A 25,778-nucleotide genomic window follows, 5' to 3' on the forward strand; every position below is an offset into this window, starting at 1 on the left:
AAAAAAAAAAAAAAAAAAAAGAATAAAATCATTCATACTTTCATCACTCAGAAGAAAGCACCATACACATTTCTTTTCTATCATGTTTTAATATTGTTGAAATCATATAGTTTACAGAGCCTTGCTTTTTTTCACTTAAGAAGAAAGAGGTCTCATGAAATGGGCAGGAGAAATTAAGTGGAAATAAAGAGTAGGTTCAGAACAATTTTAGATTTCTTGGAAATGTACTATCTCCTCCTTCTTGGACCTCCCTGCCGGTTTTGAGAAGTTGGGAGAGGGTAGAATAGATTGGGAATCGTGGACATGTTGGTGAAGACAGGGTTCATTGATTAAAAAAGTACTTGTGGACCTAGCAGCTCAGAATCTCTGCTCAAATGCCTCCTCCCAGTGCTTTTCCCCCTTCTTGATTTTCTGGTTTCTAGAAACCTTTTTTCCTGTTACGTGATAGTCTCAAATAGCTGTGCTTGCATCCTGAGTTCCAGGTGTTCTACACTTGCTGGACCTCAGTTTCCCCAACTATAATATGGGCATTATTCTGTTTACTCTACCGGGTACTTTGTATGTATTAAGGTAGGTTAAACTGCAGTATCAGATAGATTCCACTACACAATAGCTTCAACAAAATAAGTCTTTAGTTCTCATTCATATTGTAGTTTACACGTGATGATGCGGGAATCCGGCATCTTTCCATGCTGAGGTTCTGCCGTCTTCTGGGTCCTTGTCGGCTGCATCCATCAGTGGTGAAAGGGGAAAGCAAGTGGGGAAGAGACCCGATGGCCTGCAGGTGGCACATCTTCACACTCACATTTTTCCTGGAGAGAGTTTGTCCATAGGGCCACAACTCGAAAGGTACTGAGAGCTGAAAAGTGTAGTAAAGCCGTGCACTCTCTGCAGTCCTATTACTACCGAAGGAAGAGAGAACGGATAGTAGTGAATACCAGCAGTACTGGGTATTCATGTCTTGCAAAACACTTAATAAAAGACATTCCACGGTAGGGGATGAGCATACTTCTCTTTCTTTCCTTGCATTTGAATGTTGTCAGGGAAGTGAAAACAAAATGTTGTCAAACAAAAGTACTGTTGCCGAAATTCAGCCTCTGTACACCAGTGCCAGATTGAATCTCGGAGACAGACGTTTGGGTGAAGTAGAAAGAGATAGCTTTATCACAGGGCACCAAGGAAGGAGTCCAGGGCAGCTAGCGCTTAAAAGACCCGAACCCCCTGAAGGTTTGCAGGGAAATGTTTTTAAAGACAGGGTGAGGGAGAGGGGGGTTGTGGGGAGTGTGGTCAGCTCGTGGACATTCTTCTGATTGGCTGGTGGTGAGGTCATCGGGAGTCAGCATCATCAACCTGCTGGTTCCAACCGGTCTGGGGTCTCTGTGCTTATGGGCGGCATTTAGTTAACTTCTCCCACTTGTTGGGGGTTTCAGTATCTGCAAAACAGCTCAAAGGACATGGCTCAGAATAGTATCCACAGTCCTTGAGGAGGAACTAAAAGTCCTTGACTTTGTTTAATGGCTAAAGTGTTATTATTCGTCTTGCTTGACTATTTTCCTTTCTGCGTTTTCTGATTTCTCTGATTAAATTTATTCTTTGACTAAAGTTTTTCTACAGACAAAAGGCAGGCAGCGGACATTGGTGGTGGTCTATTCTGGGAAGGCCTCCTAGGGTCCTACTCGGCTACAGTACTAGCTATTTATTGGGATGAAATCGGTGAATGTGCCTTATGGCCAGAGTAGGGCCCATCTCATGTTCTCTGGCCCCTTTGCCCTCTCCCAGATGATGACAAGCTATCTCTGGCGTGGGCAGCCAGTGGGGACTCAGAAAGTTCTCAGTACCAAGGAAGGGTCCAGTTGAGTCCTCCCGAGATGGCAAGAATGTAAACTGGGACATCACTAAAATGACTTTCCGTGGCACAGTTTGAAATCAAAAGGGACTTATTGGTTAACGCCTCTAAATTAAAAATCCAATGAATCACCCAACCTGATGCCCTGAGCAAGGTTCTTAACAAAAGGGCTACATTCTTTCTTTTTTTTTTTTAAACTGAAGTATAGTTGATTTACAGTGTTGTGTTAGTTTCAGGTGTACAGCACAGAAGTTATTCATAATATTTATCTCAGTTATACATAATGCATATCTATTTTTTTTTCAGATTCTTTTCCCTTATAGGTTATCACGAAATGTTGAGCGTAGTTCCCTGTGCCATACAGTAGGTCCTTGTTTGTTGTCTGCTTTATGTATACTAGCGTGTATATGTTACTCCCAAACTCCTATTTTATCCCTCCACGACCTTTCCCCTTTGGTAACCATAACTTTGTTTTCTATGTCTGTGGGTCTATTTCTGCTTTGTATATATGTGGATTTGTAGCATTTTTTTTAGATTCCACATATAAGTGATATCATATGGCATTTGTCTTTCTCTGTCTGACTTATTTCGCTTAGTATGATAATCTCTGGGTCCATCCATGTTACTGCAAATGGCATTATTTCATTATTTTCTATGGCTGACTAATATTCCATTGTGTATATATACCACATCTTGTTTATCCATTCATCTCTCCTTGGACACTCAGGTTGCTTCCATATCTTGGCTACTGTAAATAGTGCTGCTATGAATATTGGGGTGCACCCATGGCATACACATTCTACAGTAGGTCCCACTCAGGATTCAGATGTCTTGTGGACCCTTGGGTCAGGAAGAATAAATACGGACCTCTTTATACCTATGGGAAATGAAAACAGAAAACTTAGGCCACAAGTCTTCCAAAGAAGCAAGAGTTCATATTGATCTTCTGCAAAGTTCCAATGCGTCAAATAATAAAATTCTGGGGCTCAAAGGCTTTGGTCACACGTCAGAATGTTGCTGTGTGTCAAACATATAGAATCACAAGGAGACCCAGGGATGGGGCCCTCTTATGTCTCTCTGAGATGTTGCATGTGCTGTTTCCTTGGCCTGGGTTGGTCTCTCCAACTTTGTCTCACTTTGTTTGCTGGGGAAACAGCTTTCAGCTCCACTGTCACTGTCTCTAGGGCTTTCTGATCACCTACCTAGGCATTCTGTCATCTGTGCTCCTATTGAACCTTGTGTTCACCTCTCTGAAGGCTCTCTTTCACATCACATTACACAGTTTTTGTGTGTGTGTGTCTCTCTTTTCAGTATCGAGCAGCCTCCTGGTGCTCAGTGAGCATCTGTTGAATGAGTGAACACTAACCTCTCAAAGGCATAGTCAGCGATTGTGAATCTTTGCATCCACAGCAAAATGTCTGGTCCACAGCAGGTTCACAGCATGTATTTAGAAAGAGCTAAAGATCAGAGAAAAGAAAGGGAGGAATGGAAGAAGAAAGCGAAGAAGGAAGGAAGGAAAGACCAGTCAGGAAGAGGGTATAAGGCATGTTAAAGGTTCAAGTTGTAAAAAACTTAAAAAATAGGTGACATTCCATTAGGAATCCAGAAGATGAAAACTAATAACTGAGAAAAGAGAGGATGAATCATAGAGGAAACAGAATTCGAGATGAATGTTAAACCATGAAAGGGAATTTGATGGAGGAGGAGAAGGAAAATTGGGTCAAGAATGTTCATTGCAGCACTATTCACAACAGGCAAGACATGGAAACAACCTAAATGTCCACCGACAGATGAATGGATAAAGAAAATGTGGTCAATATATACAGTGGAATATTACTCAGCCATAAAAAAAGAATGAAATAATGCCATTTGTGGCAACATAGATGGACCTAGAGATGATCATACTAAGTGAAGTAAGTCAGAGAAAGACAAATATCCTAAGATATCACTTATATGTGGAATCTAAAATACGATACAAATGAACGTATTTACCAAGCAGAAATAGACTCACAGACATAGAAAACAAACTCATGGTTACCAAAGGGGAAACATGGGGGGAGGAGGGATAAATCAGGAGCTTGGGATTAACATACAAACACTACTGTATATAAGATAGATAACCACAAGGGCCTACTGTATACCACAGGGAACTCTACTCAACATTGTGTGATAACCCATATGAGAAAAGAATCTGAAAAAAAGTGGATATACACATATGTATAACTGAATCACTTTGCCATACACCTGAAACTAACATGACATTGTAAATCAACTCTGCTCCAATAAAAATTTAAAAAAGAAAGTACCAGGGGTTTATGAAGAGTGGCAGACATATTTTGGTTACAGACACCTTAGTTGCACACTGTTTTGTTTCATTTTTCCTCTGTGAGCGGTGACAGTCGCGGCTCTGTGAGATGTTGCCGTAACTCCCTCTCTCTGATCCTCTTCCAGGAACTGGCGGTTGGTCCCCAGCAGATTCCAGTGCTCAGCAGTGGCTCCAGGTGGACCTGGGCAACAGAGTGGAGATTACAGCAGTGGCCACGCAGGGAAGATACGGAAGCTCTGACTGGGTGACGAGCTACAGCCTGATGTTCAGTGACACAGGACGCAACTGGAAACAGTACAAGCAAGAAGACGGCATCTGGGTAGGACAAATTTTCTCATCAGCTAAATAAAACTGAGATGCCCTCATGGTAGCCAGTGAACGTTTCTGTCATTTTCCTCTATCCAGATTGCCGGTAGCTTGATAACTGTTGTGTACCCATTCAGAAATAATTAGACCATATCTAGGCCCTATCTGCAGCATGACGCCAGTTCCTAGGGAAATGAGGATGTCTGTTGCAAAGAGTTTAGCGTTTTCCTCCTTTTGTGGTAACTTGGGGATTTCATTGACTGGGCCTCAGTTCTTTCAGGGATAAAAAGAGAACTACAACATGGAAGTCTGATCGTTGACAAGAATGTATTGGTTGACTGAGTATGTGTTTATTAAATATTTGCCTATTCTTTTTAACATCTTTATTGGAGTATAATTGCTTTACAATGGCTTGTTAGTTTCTGCTTTATAACAAAGTGAATCAGCTATGCATATACAAATATCCCCGTATCCCCTCCCTCTTGCGTCTCCCTCCCACCCTCCCTATCCCACCCCTCTAGGTGGTCACAGAGCACCGAGCTGATCTCCCTGTGCTATGCGGCTGCTTCCCACTAGCTATCTGTTTTACATTTGGTACATACATAACTGAGCTAATTGCATCATGACAAGGTATGTAAAGTGCCTGGTACATAATAAGTAAATATTTAGTAGTGTATATATGTAAATATTTACTTATTATGTACCAGGCACTTTACATACCTTGTCATGATGCAATTAGCTCAGTTATGTGCCTCGACCAAAGTTGCCCAGCTGGTGCATCTTGGTCCGGTAAACCCACAGCCTGGTCTGACTTTAAAGTCATTGTGTTCAACTGCCTGTTCAAGTTTTGAAAACAATTAAAAGTGTTAAAAATACAAAACAAATGTAAAATTTAGAATGATTCTGCCTATATAAGCGATCTGCAGCTTGGAAGTAAAAGACAGTTTGGTGCAGGTTATGAAAAAAAAACTGTGCCTTCCACAACCCTGGACCCAAGCTCTTGACCCCAAAAGGTGGGTGAAAGGCTGTCCCCACATTATGAGGTGAGGAATTGGAGGTCGAGGCAGGGGCAAAAGGCACCCAGAGGAGACCTCATAGACTTACGCATCAAATAAAATAATGTGTTGGTTCAGGTCCCTTTTGCTTTTGGGAAAAAACCTCACCAGGTAATTTACTTTTTTCTAAATGTGCATAGGAGGTGAAGATTTAGCGGTTGCTAGCATTTGCTTTCCTTCTCATAATGTCCTTAATTGTTTTCCCTCTTAAATCAATCCCAATTACACTTTCAAAATGCTGCTGTTTACACATACATTTTTCTGTATTGGTCTCACTCTGCTGGGAAAACAAATTCTATTTTATATTCATTGTTATTTGTTAATTGCTTACCCATCACTATTCGTAATTGAAAATAATAGTAAACTGAGGATTAAGATTAGTTATGGCAGATTGAAACTGGAGAATATTATAATAGTCATCTTTATTCGGAGAGGCTTGTAATATTAGGTGGTAATATTTATGGAGAGCATGGGTTTTCTTCATTTTACAAATAGTCTTTTGGGGACTCTTCTGTTTTTTCCTCAATTTTGAAGCCCCCATAAATTTTACAGGGTTGTTTTTTTTTTTTTTTTTTTTAGTTTGTGTTTAGTTTGAAAAGAGAAATAAGCACACCTTCTATTTTGAGGCATAATTTTAAGATTTTATGCTGACTTGAGAGGGACAAATAGATGCGGTGTTATTTATTTGCTTTGGCATTTTCAGTCAGAACTGGTTGCTTTTCAGATTGAAGTTTTGAGTTCTTTTATCTAAACTTTTATAAAACCCTCAGTTTCATTTTCTTCAGAATCAAATGACCTGCTTTTGCCCTGTCCTGTGGATCAGGATGTATTTCAAGAATGGACAATTTCTCTGGGCTTGTGAACAGCGGGCATAAGGCCTTATTTCACTTTCTTGCCCCTGTTGGTTTGCCTGTGCTGCCACAAAACTCCAAGCCCCTTGAAGGCAGGGGCTGTTTTATAAGTCCTGGTAGGCTCCATGCCTGTTATTACTGGACACGTAGCCTGCACTATGTTTTGGATGGCTATTACAAGAACTGCAGAATTATTAGTGCTTACAGAATTGGAGGGGAGGACACTATTCTCGTGCCTGTCCCTTTCCTCACCTCAGAATAGCCTTGGCCTTTGGGAGGAGGCAAAAGATGCTGGGCGGGCAGAGGAGAAAAGGCAGGGAACCGTTGTGCACAGGAAGGCGGTGAGGGCCACCCAAGGCCTCCCCAGAGACACTTCCAATTCCTGCAGGGCCCTTGGGAGGGGAGGCAGCTTCAGGACCAACCTGTCAGATGCAAACCCCAGGAGGAGGAAAGACTTGGGGAGGGGTCTTCACCCCTCCAGTGACATGGGGCAGGGACATGGTGGTAAGTCGTGCATACTAACAAGGCTCAAATTTTGAAAAACAACGCGTGTCCCCTCGTATCACTATCGAGGGAACTAACGACTACCGAAGACCAACTGCACATGGCATTTGTACACAAATGCCATTCCGTATACATAAAAAGGTGTTATAACTTCTGGAGATTCAGGGTTCAGAGACCAACCCAAGCTCACATAACCAGACACTGGTGATGCCAGAATACAGACCAAGACTGATGCCTAACTATACTTGATTGCAGAAACTGTACTGTCTATTTCTTCTTTACTACACTTGAATTTGTTTTCTAATTTTCACAGAACTGATTTATCTTTCTCACCTTAGACTTTGCCAGGCCCACTCCCGAAGAATGTTAAACCCTATTGTGTATTTCATGTGCTGCTAAAATTTAAAAGTGAGAAAGCACTAATACTATCTAACTGTATCTCTATATGTTATAAATAGTGCTCAAACTCTCTGAAACTGTATAGGCCTTATAGAATACCCATCAAACAGTGACTCAAGAGTATTTTACCAAACATTTCATGAACATGTATAAAATCTGACTTGTGCCTAATTTGCATTGGTATTTCCACCAGATTATGTTATTGAATGAAAAGGTTACCTTGAGAGTTTTTCTGTTTCACAAAAGTTAATCCTGATAAACAAGATAAAAGCAATAGCCAAACAAGAGGGTTTTATGAAACTCTCTAAATGGTTCAACTTTTCAGAAAAAAGTCAGTACCCCAAAACATCAATACCAAGTATTGACTTAATTAAGGATTGTGTATCACAGAAATAGAAAAATCTCTTGAATGAGACTTTCACAAGGTCTTTTGAAGATCGTCAATTTTCAGATGATACGGAGTTTGTAATGTCTTTTAAAGTTGATTTACCAAGCAGTACAACTATAGCATACCCCTTGGGTAGGATATCAATTTGCTAGTACTCAAGAGATTTTATTTTATTTTGCAAACTTTATTTCAGAAAAAGAATCCCGGAAATATACCTGTCCAATATACAGTAGCAGATATCCGTGCTCTAAAAATCCAATTTGCAGAGTTTCTGAACTGGCTCTGAATGCAATGTTCACGAATGAGGCCAGCAGGCAGCCATGTAGCGATGCATTATGATTTATGAATAAGCCAGAGTCCTCACTTCACTAAATAATCAGGTGTGAAGGTGTCTCGGGGACAAACTTAGCAAGACTTTTAGAATCTTAGCACATCCCAAATCCCTTTCTGGTTGGCTTGTAGACATGCCAAAATAACACACATATTAAGATTTCAGCTCTGAGCAGCAACTTCAGCCAACGTTCAGTAAAGTGGATCAATTTATTTGGTACGTAGCAACCTCTAGCTCTTTAAATCCACAGAGACCAGAGTCCTGTTACCAGTCGTTTTGAAAGATATTCCAGGAGAAACACTTACCGTCCCTATTATATGCACAGATTACCTTTTCAGCCCTGTGTCTCTTGTATGTCAGTATTCAAACCCTTCATGAATCCACCTATGTTTCCTGCATACAACATGTACATGTTCCAAACATACATTCTCCTCTATGGGCATTGCTACTTTCCTTTATATTCTGCTACTTATCACTCTGAAATTTCAAAGACAGCCTCCAATGTGTGTGTTTTAATATGAGACCTATTTTTATTTTTATTTTTAAATTTGTTTTATTGAAGTATAGTTGATTTACAATGTGTGTTAATTTCTGCTGTACAACAAAGTGATGAAGTTATACATGTGTATGTATTCTTTTTATGTTCTTTTCCATCGTGGTTTATCACAGGATATTGAATATAGTTCCCTGTGCTCTACAGGAGGACCTTGTTGTTTATCAGGAGCCAATGACACTGAAGTACATTATCTGAATATACTGCATTTTATTAATATCCAGTTTACAGTTTTCTCTTCTAAAATCATGTTGCCACTTCCCAAATATGTCAGCCATCTGGTCTTGTTTGATAGAATCCTTTGGCCTGGATGATACAATGGTCTCTGATTTTCTGTAGCTTTCTGGAGTCTGTCTATTATGAAAGGGCTTGCATATGCTACTTAACACCTTTCTGACATAAAGGTCAGTTGAAACAATGGATTATACATTTAGGTCATCAGTTTCTCAATTTCACCCTTGAGTGCCTTCTAAACGCTCTGGGAGAGGCTCTCTGATCTTCATGATTTATACACATTTATTGTGCCAATTTGGCCTAAAACATCTGGAGTATTGATCGCTGTCTGACATCGTGTTTTAAGCCTACCAATTTCAGAAAACAATTTAAGAGTGAGAATCTCATTACCATCAACATATATCTTTTCAACTCTCATGAGACACCGAACACCGTGCTGTGTATTGGGCATAACAAGGGGCTTGAAGATGTGGTTAATCCCTCCCATGAATGCACAGAACCATTAAGGAGGTGCTGCAACACAGCCTATGTGTAAAAGTAGCACCAATGGCAGTTCAGATACACGAAGCTGTCAAGGTGTGCTTGGGGGTATATGGGTGGAAGCTGCTTTGATGAATGGAAAAAGCAGGGACCATGTTTAAGTTCCTTTGGCTTCCTGGAAACTACAAAATGTGGTCTGCCTAATAAAAATTCCATAAAGGTAGGAAGGCAGAAAGAGGAAATGGTGGGGAAGGAGGAGTGTTCAAAGAAGAGTGTTACCTAACTGAACTTGGGTCTCCTTGCCCAATGCACAGCAAAGCCCATCTACTGATGCTGGGTTGTGATGGAGGAAAGTACAGTGTTTATTGCAGGCGCCAAGCAAGGAAAACAGGCAGCTCATGCTCAGAAGACCTGAAGTCCCCAACGACTTTCAGGGAGGTGTTTTTAAGGACAGTGTGAGAAATATGTGATCAGCTCATGCACAGTTCTCCAGCTGGTTGATGTTGAGGAAATAAGGTGATGTTCCAGGGTTCTCAATCATCAACCTTCTGGTTCCAAACTGTCTGGGGTCTACACACTGGTAGTCAGCATGCAGTTAACTTCTTCTACCTGATGGGACTTTTAGTATCTGCAAAATAACTCAGGGATATGGCTCAGGATGTTATGGCCCTTGAGGAGGAGCTAAAGGCCCTTGACTTTGTTTTATGGCTAAACTATTATTATTTTGTCTGGCTTGACTGCTTTCCTTTGTTTCTGCATATTCTCACTTCTCTGATTAAATTTTCTCTTTGGAACTCAGGGAAGGCCTAGGTGGCTAAGGCTTTCCTACGAACAAGAGGGGGTGACATGGGGGTCTGTCCCCAGGAAGGCCCCACAAGGTCCTGCTTGGTTTTAGGAGAAATGCTATAAGCAAAATCTTAAAGGAAGATGTATAAGTATCAAAGACACACAAATTAATAAATTTAGATACAAGATTTCCCCAATCAGTTATACAAGGTAAACCTGGAGAATGAAGCTCGCTAGAGATTGTAAACTACTAGTATCACCATATCTTCTTTGGCTGCAGACCAAAGCAAGTAAGTCATTGTGTGGTCATCATTTTGTTATAACATTTTTTTTGTTAAATCACAAAGACTACGTATAAGAAAATACTATTAGATACATTTTTCATAATTTTGTTAATAGTTTTTTCCTCTACTCTCTCTCTCGCACAGATATACACCTTAGCTTTTAATATAGCTATTCATTTCCTAGTTGGACATTGTTAAAAACTCTTTTGAGAGCTTGGCATGATCAGAATATTGCCCCTGATTTAATGGAGACCATCAGTGCAAGAGTGCGTCATCACCACGTACCAAGTCAAGGTGAAGGGAAATGCAGAGGCTTTTGATTAGGGTCAGATTCCAGTTTTACCACTGGTTACTCATATGGCCTTGAAAAGGCTACTGAACCTCCCTGGAGTGATCATTGTTTCCATCCATGGCAACATATATTTAGAACCTTCCAAACTCTTTGCATCCATTTCTTTACACTTCCCTGCTCAGAACCCTTGGTTTATGGGCTGCCTTGTGGGAATACACAGCAATAAACCCTGAGCTTCACTATGGATCCAGTTTAGACCAGACAAGTAAAAGTCTTCCAAACTTAATACATATTTCCCTTGAATCATCCTCCTGGTTCTGTGCTAAGCACTTTTGTTGACCTTTGATTCTCTTATCACTGGATAAAACTCTGCAGAAAAGGGGACAGAGAACAACTGGCCAATCAGCATTGTGGAAGCAACAGCTGGTCTTTACCCCAGAATCAGCAGGCTCCCACCAGCCCTCTGGTTCCACACTCAGCCCTTGAAAGGTCCTCACCGATGCCCATCTGTTTTCCCTTCTTAATGTTAGAATTTGCTGAAATGTTTCAGAGAACATCCCAACATGGGGCCTAGCCTCTTTAAGGAGTAAATGCCTTTCACACATTTACATATGTAGCATTTAAACACATCACATGGACAGAAGTCAACATGTAGTCTTCAGGATTAATATTCATATGGACACTTTCTAGGGGAGAGCAGATGTTTGCAGTCTCCTACTGACTGGTTGCATTTGTAATGGGAAGGGATCCAGCAGCTGATATCAAAGCAAGGAGGATGATCTGCTTAAAATTAATTCTTCTAAACCCACTGCTATTAAGTTGATCTTATTGTTAAGGTACTTAGTGGTTCACAGGAAACTTGACTCATAATTGTATTTCCAATATGTATAAACCAGTTAGGTTTTAGAACTACCCTCCTTAGGTCAGGAGAAATTGAAGTTAATATCTCAGCTTTAACATGTGGCAAAGCATTACATTTTCTTATGTAAATATATTGAATTATGTTAGCTAGGTATAATGACTACGAAAAAGAAATTGTAGCTACCTGTTATTCATTTAGTCTTCAACTACCGTGACTTTTTTTTTTCCTTTTGCTTTTTACATAGATTATTATCTCAGGTTTTAAGTCTGATAGCTAGATATTCTGTGACTTTGATAAATAACTAAAACTCTAGAAGACTCAGTTTCCTCCTCTGTTAAGTTGGTATAATGAATGTACTTAGCGCATATGATCTGTAAAGGAGAGATTCTCAAAAATGAATGTGTGTCAGAAAGCCCCAAGGGACTTATTAAGACACAGATTGCTGGGCCGCACCTGCAGAGCTTCCGATCCAGTACGTCTCGGGTGGGGCCGAAAATTTGCATTTATAACAATAGCTTAGGTGATGCTGGTGCTACTGGTAAAAGGACCTCACTTTGAGAACCACTGTGTAAACTATAAATGGATGAATGCCTGTGAGCTCTACAACATATAGATGGGTAACTGAATCACTTTACTCTACACCTGAAACTAACACAACACTGTAAATCAACTATACTTCAATGAAAAATTATTCAACTAAAAAAAATCAAATGGGAGCTTCAGATCATAAATAAATAAATAAAGGATATAATGACTATCCCTATTAGAGGTAGGTGCATGTGATACACCTGGTGAAGATACCCAGAGGACCCTATCTCTCAGTTTTCTTTCTTTTGAGTTTTGCATCCAAAATGGAAAGCAAGCTTAATAAGTCAGGCTTTCTTTCTTTTTTTTTTTTTTTTTTTTTTTTTAATAAACTGAATACTCAGTGGAGAAAGTAAAATCTCCTTTTGGTTACAGGCAAAGATAGTTACCCACCCAGGCTCATTAAAGACAACTAGCTAGGAGTCTTGTTAGCAGACAGAAGAGCTGGAAGAAGAGCCTAGGGGAGTTACTGATGCCTAAAGCAAAGGGCTCTAGTCCAAGGTCTGAAGCCCCAAGTGTCTTCTTGGCTCTAGCCAGATGGAAAGAGTCTAGGCTGGCGGGGACCTCAAGGAGGCCAAGAGTCTCTCAAGTGTTTTTAAAAAGTCCAAAGGAAAGTAGGCTTCATTAAGTTTATTATTTTAATGTTAGTGGTTGATATTAAGGAGAAAAGCATAACGTGGTAAACACAAGTTTCTATTCCTGTTAAGTATGTTTGCCAGTTTTGTTGGCCTCAATGTTAACAAAAAGAGAGAGCTCAAGGATTTGGTCTCGTGTTTCGAATCTGACCAGTTGCCATTGTTCATGTGGGGACGGTGTCCTCCCCACTGCCTTGTGACCAGCAGCACCACGGCTTCTGTGGTGGCTCTCTGAATTCCAGAGCTGAATGACAGCACTAAATTTATCTAGACGCTAGGCTTGACAAAAATTCTCTAATTTAAGGACTCCAGAATTATTTGGAAATGAAATAACAAGTCCATAAAGAAAAGGAACAGTGCTTTTTTGTTTTGTTTGTTTTTAAGTATTTGAAGGAGAGAAAAGGAGTCTGAAAAATTGGGCTGAAATTATTTTGACCTGAATATCATAGGTGCTTTGTTGTGTGGGAAGGTTGTGTGGGAACAACAAAAATTCTGTACCAGAGAATCATGGACCCCTAGCATCCTGTCTTATCTGCTTGTAATTTAGGACATCAAACATCTGCTAGGCACATTCTGCATGCAATAAATTAAGAAGACTTCAAGAGTAGAATGTAGAAATCCTTAGAGGTGAGATAAATACATGGAAAGGTACACAGTGAAGGGGTATGTGTAGATGGGCATACAGATGAGAGCATGAAGTTTCTGACTTGTCAGTATAATAAGTGCTATGAATTTTTTTCCCATTAGCTCTTTTGATCTGGCAATAGTTCATCCACCATTTTGTCCTATCTGTCCCCATTTGTGACACACTGAAATAACTGAGGGCCAGAATCCCATTAATGGACTGTGAAACCAAATAGAAGGAACTGATAAGGACCAAGGACATGAGCCTGAACAAGTTAGTGCCATATTCTAAACAACTCATCTGCCTGTGTGTGGTAACATCTGTGGATAAAAGGACTCTGAGTGTAGGTGAGAGAAAGGAGAGCCCTGAGTAGGGTAGGAATCCATGGCACACATCCACTCTTTTATTATTTTATTGTATTTCATTTTATTTTATTTATGTATTTATTTTTATTGAAATATCATTGATTTACAATGTGTTAATTTCAGGTATACAGCAAAGTGACTCAGGTATATACTGTATATACATATATATATATTATTTTTCAGATTCTTCTCCCTTATAGGTCATTACAAAATATTGAGTATAGTTCTTGTGCTATACAGTAGGTCCTTGTTGATTATCTGTTTTATATATAGTAGTGTATATCTGTTAATCCCAAACTCCTAACTTACCCCTCTGCACCTTTCCCCTTTGCTAACCATAGTTTGTTTTCTAAGTCTGTGGGTCTATTTTTGAGTGGGGATGCCTTTCTGCCAAAAATTTCTATGCCTGGGTCTCTCTTCCAGCCTCCCCTACCTGGTGCGTAAGTCTGTAGGTATTGTGTTTCAGACATCGTGTTCACGTGAGTGCTGTAAGTGCGTGAGAATTTAAGAAAGGATGTGGATGTACCAAGCCATAGCTTGGGAGGGGCACCCTAAGCCACCTGAATAAACAGAATATTCGGGGAAGATCCTGTGCTTTCCATCCATGCTCCGTCTGGAGGTCCACCCCTGGATCCCCATTCCATCAAGTCGGCTGTAGGTGATAAGAGCTACAGAAAGAGAGCAAGGAACACACATTTTAAATCAACTATACGTCAATAAAATTAATTTTTTAAAAAATGAGGCAAGGAAACTTCAGGGAAGAAACAGATTCGGGACCTAAGAGGGAACAGGAGTAAGGGCTCAAGAAGATCTGCACGGTGTTTAAGGCACCTGATTCAGAATCGACCCTGTCTTGTGTGACTTACAGAACATTTTAAGAGAGGTATCAAATAGAATAAACACAGGATTTGTAATTAAGGAATCTATACCCCCATCCAGTCCCTTTGTCTAAGTGATGTGTGCATCTTCAGGACCACTTAACCTCTCTGAGCCTCTAAGGATGTATCTTATTCAAAGGCATGCATCTTGTCCAGGCACATAATAAGTCTTCAATAAATACTGGCTGTGAATAAGTAAATACTATATCATTTTCAACACATACTCACTGAACATGTATTGTGACAAGTCACAAAATTGAGTTTTGGAAAAAATACATATAATACCCTTTACTTTCCCAGAAAATAACAGAAATGCCATCTGTTTGGCTGAAACACAGGACTTGTGTAGGAGATAAGGCAGGACAGGTATGTTGGCTGATGCATCTTCTGGGCTTGTTCAGGTAAATTCCTTGTTTATCCCTGTTGTTCTAGTGTAGTTTTTAATTGAGTCCCTTTTCACTCTCAAAAATGGTTTGGGGCTTCCCTGGTGGCGCAGTGGTTGAGAGTCCGCCTGCCGATGCAGGGGACGCGGGTTCGTACCCCGGTCCGAGAAGATCCCACATGCCACGGAGTGGCTGGGCCCGTGAGCCATGGCCGCTGAGCCTGCGCGTCCGGAGCCTATGCTCCGCAACGGGAGAGGCCACAACAGTGAGAGGCCCGCGTACCGCAAAAAAAAAAAAAAAAGGTTTGGTTTGGATGATAATTTTATGGTCAATGTACTTCTAGGGAACATTAATTCAGAGGAAGCAAATTATAATAAACTCAAGAGTAAGGAAGACTCAGAACATGTAGTACCTTTTGAATGTGTTGGACAAGAGAACAGGTAATGATATTAATTGATGTTGGATGACCCTTATCCAAATGTTAATTCAGGAGATGGCCAGCAATGATACTTTAAGAATTTAAAGTTTAATTATGATGACAGGGCTACCAATGGATAAGACTTTTTTTTTGTAATCCTCCAATTATTTTACAAGTTCAAGGAATCTATATAACCTTAGTGTGAGCAATAAGGCAGTAAATACTGAAACCCTACTTTCTAAGAAGTTCCTGGAGGAAGCATGTGCAGACAAACAAGGAGGGAGCTTACTTGCCTATATAAATTTTTGCTAAAGACAGAATGAGTTTATCTGGGGAAAGAAACCCAGTAGAAAGTAGATCAGCAAATAAGAGAAGAATGTACTTGGTTTAGAAGCGTCAAAGGATCCAAGTCACTCTTCTATTCAGTGAAAGTGTAGGTAGGGGCACATGATTATTAAACTGTCTTTTTTGGGCCACTTTTTACTTGCACACAGACTTGTAGAGGGTTAAATAGTGTCCCCCCTGGGACCTCAGAATGTGGACTTTATTGGGAAATAAGGTCTTTGTGAGTGTAGATAGTTAAGGATCTTGAGGTGAGATCATCCCGGAATTAGGGAGAGCTCTAAATCCAATGACTGGCATTCTTATAAACACAGGAGAGGACACCAAGAAACACGAGGAAGATCAGATAAAGATAGCAGAGACTGGAGGAATGCTGCTACAAGTCAAGACACCAAGGATGGCCAGGAGCTACCAGAAGCTAGGAAGAGGCAAGGAAGGACTCTTCACTAGAGCTTTCAGAGAGAGCATGGCCCCGTTGACACTTTGATTTTGGACTTGTGGCCTCCAGAACTATGAAAGAATAATTTTGGTTTAAGCCACTTAGTTTTGGTAATTTGAGTAGCAGCCCCCATCTCATGTGCAAGTTTGTGGATTCTGCTATGATCTCACATATGCATCTCTGAGTTCTTCCTCTACTGAGGAAGTGTAGGCACTGTGTAAAGCAGCTCCTATATAACAACCTCTCTTATTCCTCCACAGCTCCTAGCACAAATGCTACAACTTGTTCAACACAGCCATGACTTGCTGTGCCTTGTAATGCTTTTCCATCTTTAAGCCTTTATTCATCCATCACCTGGAATTCTCCTTCAATCTGCACCATGTCCCCTCAACACATACATTTCCACTTCTGCAGATTTTCTCTCATCTTTTAAGATCCAGTTCAAATATTATCTCAGGCCCACAACGACACGTCTCCTGAATCAGTCACTTCAAGTAGAAGTGATCTCTTGCATATCTGTCCTCCCTTTCCACTTTGTTGGGTCACCTCTTAGGACTTAGAGCAATTCTTCTATTTTCTTGTAATTCCTCCAAGTGTTGCTCCATTTGAGTTAGTCTTGTCCAAGAAACTGAACAGGGTGATTTTGGCAGATGGAGCCCAGTCTGATAGGTAACTCCATCTCTCTCTACTTTGACTTGAACAAAGTTTGGGGTTAGTAAATGCAAACTCTTACATACAAAATGAATAATCAACAAGTTCCTACTGTACAGCACAGGGAACTATATTCGATATCCTGACATAAACCATAATGGAAAAGAATATAAAAAAGAATGTATATTTGTGTATAACTGAGTCACTTTGCTGTACAGTAGAAATTAACACAACATTGTAAATCAACTAGACTTCAATATAAATAAATAAATAAATAATCCCCCCAGATAGTAACATGTTGACTATTTGCCCTGGTTGTCTCATTCCACAGCGATAAAACAAATATTCTCTAAAATTACTTTTCCATTATTAGAAATTTGACTTGAAAGCCATGCAATTGATGCATTTGCTAGGGATTATCTTTTGCCCATAGCTCATTAAAGCTGTCCTTCCATAGCACACATATTACTAGGAACAGCTATATGAAAGCTCCCAAGTGAAAAAGTGACCCACGCAAATGGCTTGGCATGAGAAAAATACCCACAGCAATGCAGTCACGTGATGACTCTGAGGTGTGGGCAATGAGTGAGCTAACTTGGAGGAAGCAGCCAGAGTTGTCAGGGGGAAGGAGAGGGTATGATGCCTCATTAATTTGTTCTTAGCAAACAGTTTTCAAGGATTTGCCGCAGAGTGATGCTTCAAGAATATGCTCTTTGTACATGACCAAAGATGATACGACAGGCATTTCAAAACAGTGATTGTTGGATTAATGACACTGCTGAGGAAAGGGGATTCATTATACCTAATTTGGAAGATTGTGAAAAAGTTGTCTACATGGGTTACAAGGTGGCAATTGGGCAAAACGGCTGGGCAAATGCAAGATGACATTATGGCACCTCTTCGGATGTCTTAGATATACAGAACCTTCTCTCACCCTTCATTATTTGAAAAATATGGAACAAGCCTGCATGTTTAAGGGCCCAAGTTCTAATTGAGTCTAGCTGTGTGCTGCTCTCTAGGAAGAATCTGGCCCTCTGGTTGCTACACAGTATTCCAGGAAAATAGGAGGTGTGACTGTGCCATCACAGTGCTCCACTTAAAGGGATTCCACTAAAACAGGGAAAATAACATGTTAGCACAGAGAACTTTATGGCAATTTCCTTGTAAGACTCACATATCGGACTTCCCTGATGGCGCAGTGGTTAAGAATCTGCCTGCCAATGCAGGGGACGTGTGTTTGATCCCCGGTCTGGGAAGAGCCCACATGCCACAGAGCAACTAAGCCCACGCGCCACAACTACTGAGCCTGCGCGCTAGAGCCCGTGAGCCAAACTACTGAGCCCACGTGCCACAACTACTGAAGCCCACGTGCCTAGAGCCCGTGCTCCACAACAAGAGAAGCCGCCGCAATGAGAAGCCCGTGCACCACAATGAAGAGTAGCCCCCGCTCGGTGCCACTAGAGAAAGACTGCGCGTAGCAGCAAAGACTCAACTCAGCCAAAAATAAATAAGTAAATAAATTTATAAGACTCACATATCTTTCTGTGATAATGCAAATATTCATCCATGGTCATTTGAAATTAAATAATGTGGAATTTTATTTATTTATTGTTTAAATTTTATTGAAGTATAGTGGATTTACAATGTTGTGTTAATTTCTGCTGTACAGCAAGCTGATTTAGTTATACACATACATGTTCTTTTTCGTATTCTTTTCCATGATGGTTTATCACAGGATATTGAATATAGTTCCCTGTGCTCTACAGTAGGACCTTGTTGTTTATCCATTCTCTATATAACAGTTTGCATCTGCAAATCCAAACTCCCAATCCATCCCTCCCCCACCTCCCTCCCCCTTGGCAACCACAAGTCTGTTGTCTACGTCTGTCTGTTTCTGTTTCGTAGATACGTTCATTTATGCCATATTTTAGGTTCAACCCATAAGTGATATCGTATGATATTTGTCTTTCTCTGTCTGACTTACTTCTAGAGAGTATGATAATCTCTACGTTCATCCATGTTGCTGCAAATGGCATTATTCAGAATTATTCCCTTTAATAATGTCATTTTTAAATATCTTAAGAGACAGAGTTCTACCTTTTTATTTACTTTTTTCCCTATGGGAATACATCCCTAATTTCATTTTTGTTTTATGTAATTTATATTAAAGTGTAATTTTACGATAACATTAGAGAGGGTTAGGGGTTCATTATAAATTCCTTTATGGCAATTTAAAAAATGAAATAGTCATTCTGAAGAGTGATGTCCATTGATTCTAAGATCCATGAGCACCATATTTATCAGACAATTCAGTGAATCTAGTGACTGCAGAGGGAATGAACTTCTCCTGTTGAAACTCATTTAAATATAGACATCTCTAAAATACAGATGTCCTCCCAGCAGAATGAATCACCTCCATATTTTTCTACAGCTGCCTTTTGAAGATAACATATCACACTTTATTCTAGTTTTTTTTTTTTTTTCAATCTGTCTCTCTCCCCCAAAGAGTGAGTTCTGAAAGGAGGCAGGAGCTGCAACTTATCTAAGTGTATGTCAGTAATGGTTGATGACAATGAGAATAACAATAATAATCTGTAGCAGCTGCAGCAATAGTCATCCGCCATCCTCTACCCCTGCCCCATTCACAGATTTTGCCTCTTTACTTCCTGAGCTCCCGTTTCCAGATCGGAGGCAATGGAAACGCTCCTCCTCAGGAGATGTTTTACCTGCCTGCTGCAGTGTTTGCCTTCCAACCAGGCCACTCTGTACTTGGGAGCTGCAGGATGGATGCTATTTCTGTAGTGACATTTCTTTCCTTCTTGGCAGTCAAAAGCAGAGACTGTTCAATACCAATCCTCATACTCTTGAATAAGAGAAAAAATGCTATATGTGTCATTGGAGGGATGCAGGATTTTCTAAGTGAAAGGGTCAGGGAAGCTCGGGAACATTAGACGAGTACAGCTCTCGGTTTCATTGTGATTTCTGTAGCTGCTTATTAGTTATTTATAGTCCACCCATTCTAAGCAGGATTGAGATGGCTTATGAAAAGGTAGATACTAGGAAAGTTTGAAATAAATCAATACATCAGTCTTGGAAAGGAGAAAATAGTTGTACAGAACAAAATAAATCCAGTGTAAGGCTAATAAAACAAATTAGATTGAGCACATGGCACGTTTCCCTATGACGAGTATCGTCTTTGGTAACATTGCTATTGCATGTGAAATACCGACATTTCTCTGAAAAATTAGAGAAATTAAAATGTAAGTATTAGCAATGTATTCCCTGGTTCCCTTTTACTTCTAGCAAACCAGCTAGATATTTTGCTAGACAGTAAGTGTTTTTTGATGGAGGATGGCATAGGAGTTTCCCAATTTTTCTCGGCAACTGCAACAAGCACAGAGGTTTCATTCATCAGCAAGTGGCCTGAAATGCCCATCCAGGAAGGGGCAGGAGTTGGAGGGGACAGGTGGACAGCAGTAGGTCACGAGAGATAGTGCCCTCGTTCAAGAAAGCTCACTTGGATAGAAGCCCTTGTTTTTAAAGTATGCAGAACATGAACTTTGTGTACTTATCTCCTTCACCACTGGTGGATTTTTGCTCGAGGGTCCCTATGGTAAAATCCAAAGACCACCCCTCCCCACCCTCTGCCAAAAATTAATTGGCTTCATGACCGACCTGTCTTGGTGATCCTAACCAGTTTTTCCAAGGTCATGCATGATTTGGAGGCTCATTGCTCTCCAGTGACACTCTTGTGTATGTGAAAATTACCACCAGTGTCCTACTGAAGGGGATGCAGTGATGCCAGAAGGAGCACGGGGTATGTAGACCCAAAGCCCTGCCTTGGAATCTCTGCTCCATCAACAACTTTCCTGTGCCCTTGGAGCAGTTACTGTACTTCTTCCCTACCCAATATGCTTTTCTATGAAATGCAAATAATGTTGTCTCTCATATCAGATTATTGGGGGATTAAAGATAAAGAATATAAGGTGTCTGTCGCACAGTAGATGATCAACAGAGGGTGGACATTATTAGCCCATTTTGCCTTATTCTAACTCATTTTGCATTTGCAAAAAGAATATTTTCAAGCCCTAGAGGTCAGAGTAAAGGAAACCAGCCTGTCCTTGGGACTATCCAGGTATTCAAACCATGGGCACTGATCAGAGACTTCTGAGTTAACAAAAGGAGTTCATTTTAACCATGTAAATATTTGAACCAATTCTTGTAACTGCTAAAAAAGCAACGTGGAAAGATACTCCAGTTGACTGCCTTTGAGTAAACCAAGTAATGCCCTACACACACACACACACACACACACACACACACACACACACACACGAGTCACCATGGCCAGTGATCAATATCAGATTTCCATTCCAAGACACCAAAACTAGAACTGTTGATCCTTCCTGAGGCAACATGAATGTAGTTAGCCAGAGGGTCAGTCCCATCAAAATTCCTTGCGGAAACTCTAGAATCAGATAGATGAGAGGTGCAGTATCAATCAAGGCCAAAAGGCCAGAAGTAAGACTGAACTTGGGGTATCAAATGGAGGCTTAGGCTCATGGAGGGTGGAATGGAATGAAACCAGATCTGGTCCAAGGTAGAGTCCTGAATGATCCCTCCAACTAGCTCCACTGGCTTTATGAACTTAGAGGTCAGGGGCAGATCAGACAAGTGCCAAGCCAAAGGTTGCCCTAGATATTCTTGTTATACTATTTGCAAATTTTGCGTCCTGTAGCCTCTTTATAATACTATTGTGTATGTGTGTGTGTGTGCTTGTGAGTGTGTGTGTTGGTAGATGTGCCTGTATGTTTGAGTCTATGTCTGTGTGTCTGAACGTGCATTTGGGGTACAGACATTCCTTTTCATGAGGGACTTTACTTTGCGATGCAGGTCACTTGGAGTGTTAGTAACACAGACCCCATAAGAGATACAGAGCCATGGTTCTCACCCACAACTGGTGCTGCTGGAGGACCCAGGGGGCCTTCTTGGTCAAGGCGCTTCAGTGGGCAACATATAAATTCACTGTTTGGGAAACGTAGGTTTTCAGACAAGGACTAGGATAAACATTTCCAGCCTCTGTCACAGGTGTGAGTTGCACAGCTGTCCTGTCCTCATCCAGGCACCGAGGGGCCATGAATAAAGCTCCCACTGTGCACACTTTGTCAACTGGAATTCCCTGTATGAGAACTGTGTCACTCCAGAGCTGCTCATCCATGCTTGTCTGCCTCATCCCAATTTTACTTTCTGCATCCAGGAAGGTCCAAATGGACGGCGGGGCACCTCTGCACATTCTGACTGTGCTAAAAACCCTCACTGGCTATGCCAATGGAGTCATAATTCCCCCTCATTTTATGGAGTACAAATTGGCACTTTGACACCCACTTGTGTCCCAATCCATCACTGCCCTTCATACCAGCTGCTCTTAGAACCTAAGAAATTCGACCTGAAAAGTAGAATTTGTGCCTGTGCTTCCAGGAAGCATCCAGAGATGAAAGAATGAGGGTCCCGAGGGCAATATGCCTGAGAGAGATGATAGCAAATTAAGGAAGAGAGAAGACCCTTTGGCAAGGATTTTAGAAGCAGCGGATGAAACTAATTCATGGGTTAGGGATTCTGACGTGAAATTGGAACTGGTGAAGTAGGTGTGTACAGTCTGGCTTATCTAGGTGACAGAGGGCTGATTTGGGAGCCTGGGACCTGTCTTCTGCTCCAGCAGCTCTGGATGGACTACACAAAAGTAATGGGCCTTCACATTTCCATTTGCAGCCTGAGAATAGTGAAAAGAACGGAGTCAGTCAGCCAGGATTTGGGTCAGTACAAAGTCAAATATCCAAGCGGAGAATCCAAGAGCCACAAGGAGACTAACCATAAAGTTTCAAATGTGTCCCATGCTGGCAACCTTCTCTCTGCCCCCATCCAGGGTTTAGCCTCAGGGGTCCCACACACAGGCTCCAATCCTTATTAGCTGTGTGAATTGGAGCAAGTTGCTTAATCTCTCCAAACTTTGGTTTCCTCATCTATAAAAAGAAGTGAAGAATCTTTTCAAATTATGGTTTTCTCTGGGTATATGCCTAGGAGTGGGATTGCTGGGTCATATGGTAGTGTTATTTTTATTTTTTTAAGGAACCGCCATAGTACCTGTACCAACTTACATTCCCACCAATAATGTAGGAGGGTATGCACCCCAATATTCATTGCAGCACTATTTACAATAGCTAGGACATGGAAACAACCTAAATGTATTGATACATCAACTGATGAATGGATAAAGAAGATGTGGTACATATATACAAAGGAATATTACTCAGCCATAAAAAATAGTGAAATAATGCCATTTGTAGCAACATGGATGGACCTTGAGATTGTCATACTGAGTGAAGTAAGTCAGACAAATATCATATGATATCACTTATATGTGGAAACTAAAATACAATACAAATGAACGTATTTACAAAACAGAAATAGACCCACAGATATAGAAAACAAATTTATGGTTACGAGGGGGTAAGGGGAGGGAGGGTTAAATTGGGAAATTGGGTTTGACATATACACTACTATATATAAAATAGATAACTAATAAGGACTTACTGTATAGCATATGGAACTCTTCTCAATACTCTGTAATGGCCTATCTGGGAAAACAATCTATAAAAGAGTAGATAAATGTATATGTATAACTGATTCACTTTGCTGTACACCTGAATCTAACACAGCATTGTAAATCAACTCTACTCCAATAACAATTTTAAAAAACAGAAGTGAAGAAAATTACCAACCCCAAAAGATTGGTGTAATTATTAAGTCTTATATCTGAGCCTTGTATATAATCAGGGCTCAACCAACGACACTTATCCATAGAGTTGGAGGAAAGTTTGAGGCATCTTACACTATGAGAGCCCAGCATCACCATGTCTGCTAACCAGTTAGAACTGTCTGGTCTATGTGATTAAAAATGACCATTTAAAAAAACTGGGTCGACATGTTATTAAACCGGATGGAACCAACCACTTGGCATTTATGGATACACAACAATTTTTTGTTTTATTTTTGAAGACTTCAGAAACTGATTTGGCTCCATTTGGCTCTGGAAGAGAGTTAAGTTTCACCTTCAAAAAAAAAAAAAAAAAAAAGTAAAACAGTCGGGCAGCCCTCCGAATGATTTATATAGAGTTCTTTGATACATAAAATCTCATTTTCTTCAGTGCATTTGTCAAAAGATTTTTCTGATGTGTGTCTTGTGTAGGACTTGGTTGGTGTAATCCCCTCAGCCTCCCACGTAGGGGGTGTATTTTTGCTGGAAGTTTCTCTTGGCAGGTCTTGGGATGCACATATTTGACGGATGTGTTGGTGTTCTTCCTTTAACTCCTGCTCTGTGAACTCTATATCATGTTTTACTTCTCTGCATATTAATGCCCCAGTCTTCACATGCAGATGAAGTGAAGCCATAAAACTCAGTCCCATCAGCCAATTAGGATTCATCTGACAAGTGACTGTCTTTTGCGTGTTAACCCAGGAAGGGGAAAAAACAGCATCTTGTTTGCCTTTCCAAAAATGCACCCCCATAGAATAGAAATTGCATATGCTTTTTGCTGGCTTAGGCATAATGTGATTTATTATATGGGGAAGACAGATGAGAGATTTTTTTTTTTTAAAAAACATGCTGCGAAGGCTTTAAAATTATTTACTGTCCTCCTTATCATTAGGAAGCAGGCATTATCTGATCTATATCTCCCGATTTTTATGGTGAAACTCTATTTTAAGATTCATAATTTTTAAACATCGCCTGATCCTGCACATAAAATGCACACTGCATGGAGCAGAGGGATGTCTGATGGATGTCCAGTTGCCTTCTCAAAAGCATATTTGAAAAGTGGAGAAAATGTTTCCTAACAGGATGTGAAAATTGGATCCTGAAAAAGTGGGTACTGCTTAGAAGAATATTTGGAAAGGGATGGCTGTTGAATTTATGTAGCGTGAACATTTAAAGTAAAAATTCAGATCTTCACCTTTGGGGTCATGGTGATTAATTTCCATTCCAAATGTAACTTTTCTTATCGCCAAGAAATTCAGTAAATATTCCCCTGTGACCAACAACCCCGTGAGCTGTTGGCAGAATTAATAAAGCTGTCAAGAATTCTTTGGAATATTGCACGTCTCTTTGCATGTCATTTAATTGTGAAGTGTAAATATGCATATGGCACATCAGGAAGACTAAATATATTAGTCTTTAGGGCTTCAGCTTCTGTTTCTACACTCATTTATCAATTTCAGTTAAATTAGGGGAGCGCATTTTAAGACAAAAATATATAAAATTTATGTAGTTTTCCAGGAGAATGACTTGCATTGTTTATACAGCCTAAGTATCTAGGGAGAAATATATATTTTTCTAATATGCAGCTTTGGATAATATAAAATGTTCTGTATATAAGATTATGTTCACAGCTTGGGAGAATTTGGGGAAAATGCTCCTGGCAAGCAAAGTGTTTTTAAGAAGAAAAAGTAGAAAACCCAGGAGCAGAGGGAAAACATAATGCAACTTAGTCTCTCACACTTTAAAATATGCAGCTTCTAGGGCATATTCTAACATAATCCAAGTGAGGCCTCTCTCTCAGGAAGATTCTGGTTATACAGTGGGACAGGATAGATAGACTGAGTGAGAAAGCTTCTGGTTATGTCAAGATCAAGCTCAATTCTTCAAAGCAATGCCTTTCAGTACAAATGAAACTTCATTTCAAAGGAAATGAGCTTTGTTTTAGAAATAAGTTCACTTGTACCATATTTTTACATTCCACAAATACGTGATATCATAATTTGTCTTTCTCTGTCTGACTTAAAGACATAAAAAGCAAATTTGTACTTACCAAAGGGGATAGTGGGGTTGGGGGGTGGGGAGAGAAATTAAGAGTTTGGGATTAATGTGTACTCACTACTATATATAAAATATGTAAACAACAAGG

General features: G+C 40.3%; 1 protein-coding gene across 1 annotated transcript in view; it reads left to right on the forward strand.

Annotated features, from left to right (window-relative positions):
• CNTNAP5 (contactin associated protein family member 5) overlaps positions 1–25,778 on the forward strand; it is an 879,838-nt gene that overhangs the window by 227,631 nt on the left and 626,429 nt on the right. Inside the window, exon 3 of the mRNA XM_024115033.1 lies at positions 4,298–4,491. Coding sequence (XP_023970801.1) covers positions 4,298–4,491 — 194 coding nt within the window. The remainder of the gene's footprint in view (positions 1–4,297; positions 4,492–25,778) is intronic.

Source organism: Physeter macrocephalus, chromosome 2, assembly GCF_002837175.3.
Source record: "Physeter macrocephalus isolate SW-GA chromosome 2, ASM283717v5, whole genome shotgun sequence".
NCBI lineage: Eukaryota > Metazoa > Chordata > Mammalia > Artiodactyla > Physeteridae > Physeter > Physeter macrocephalus.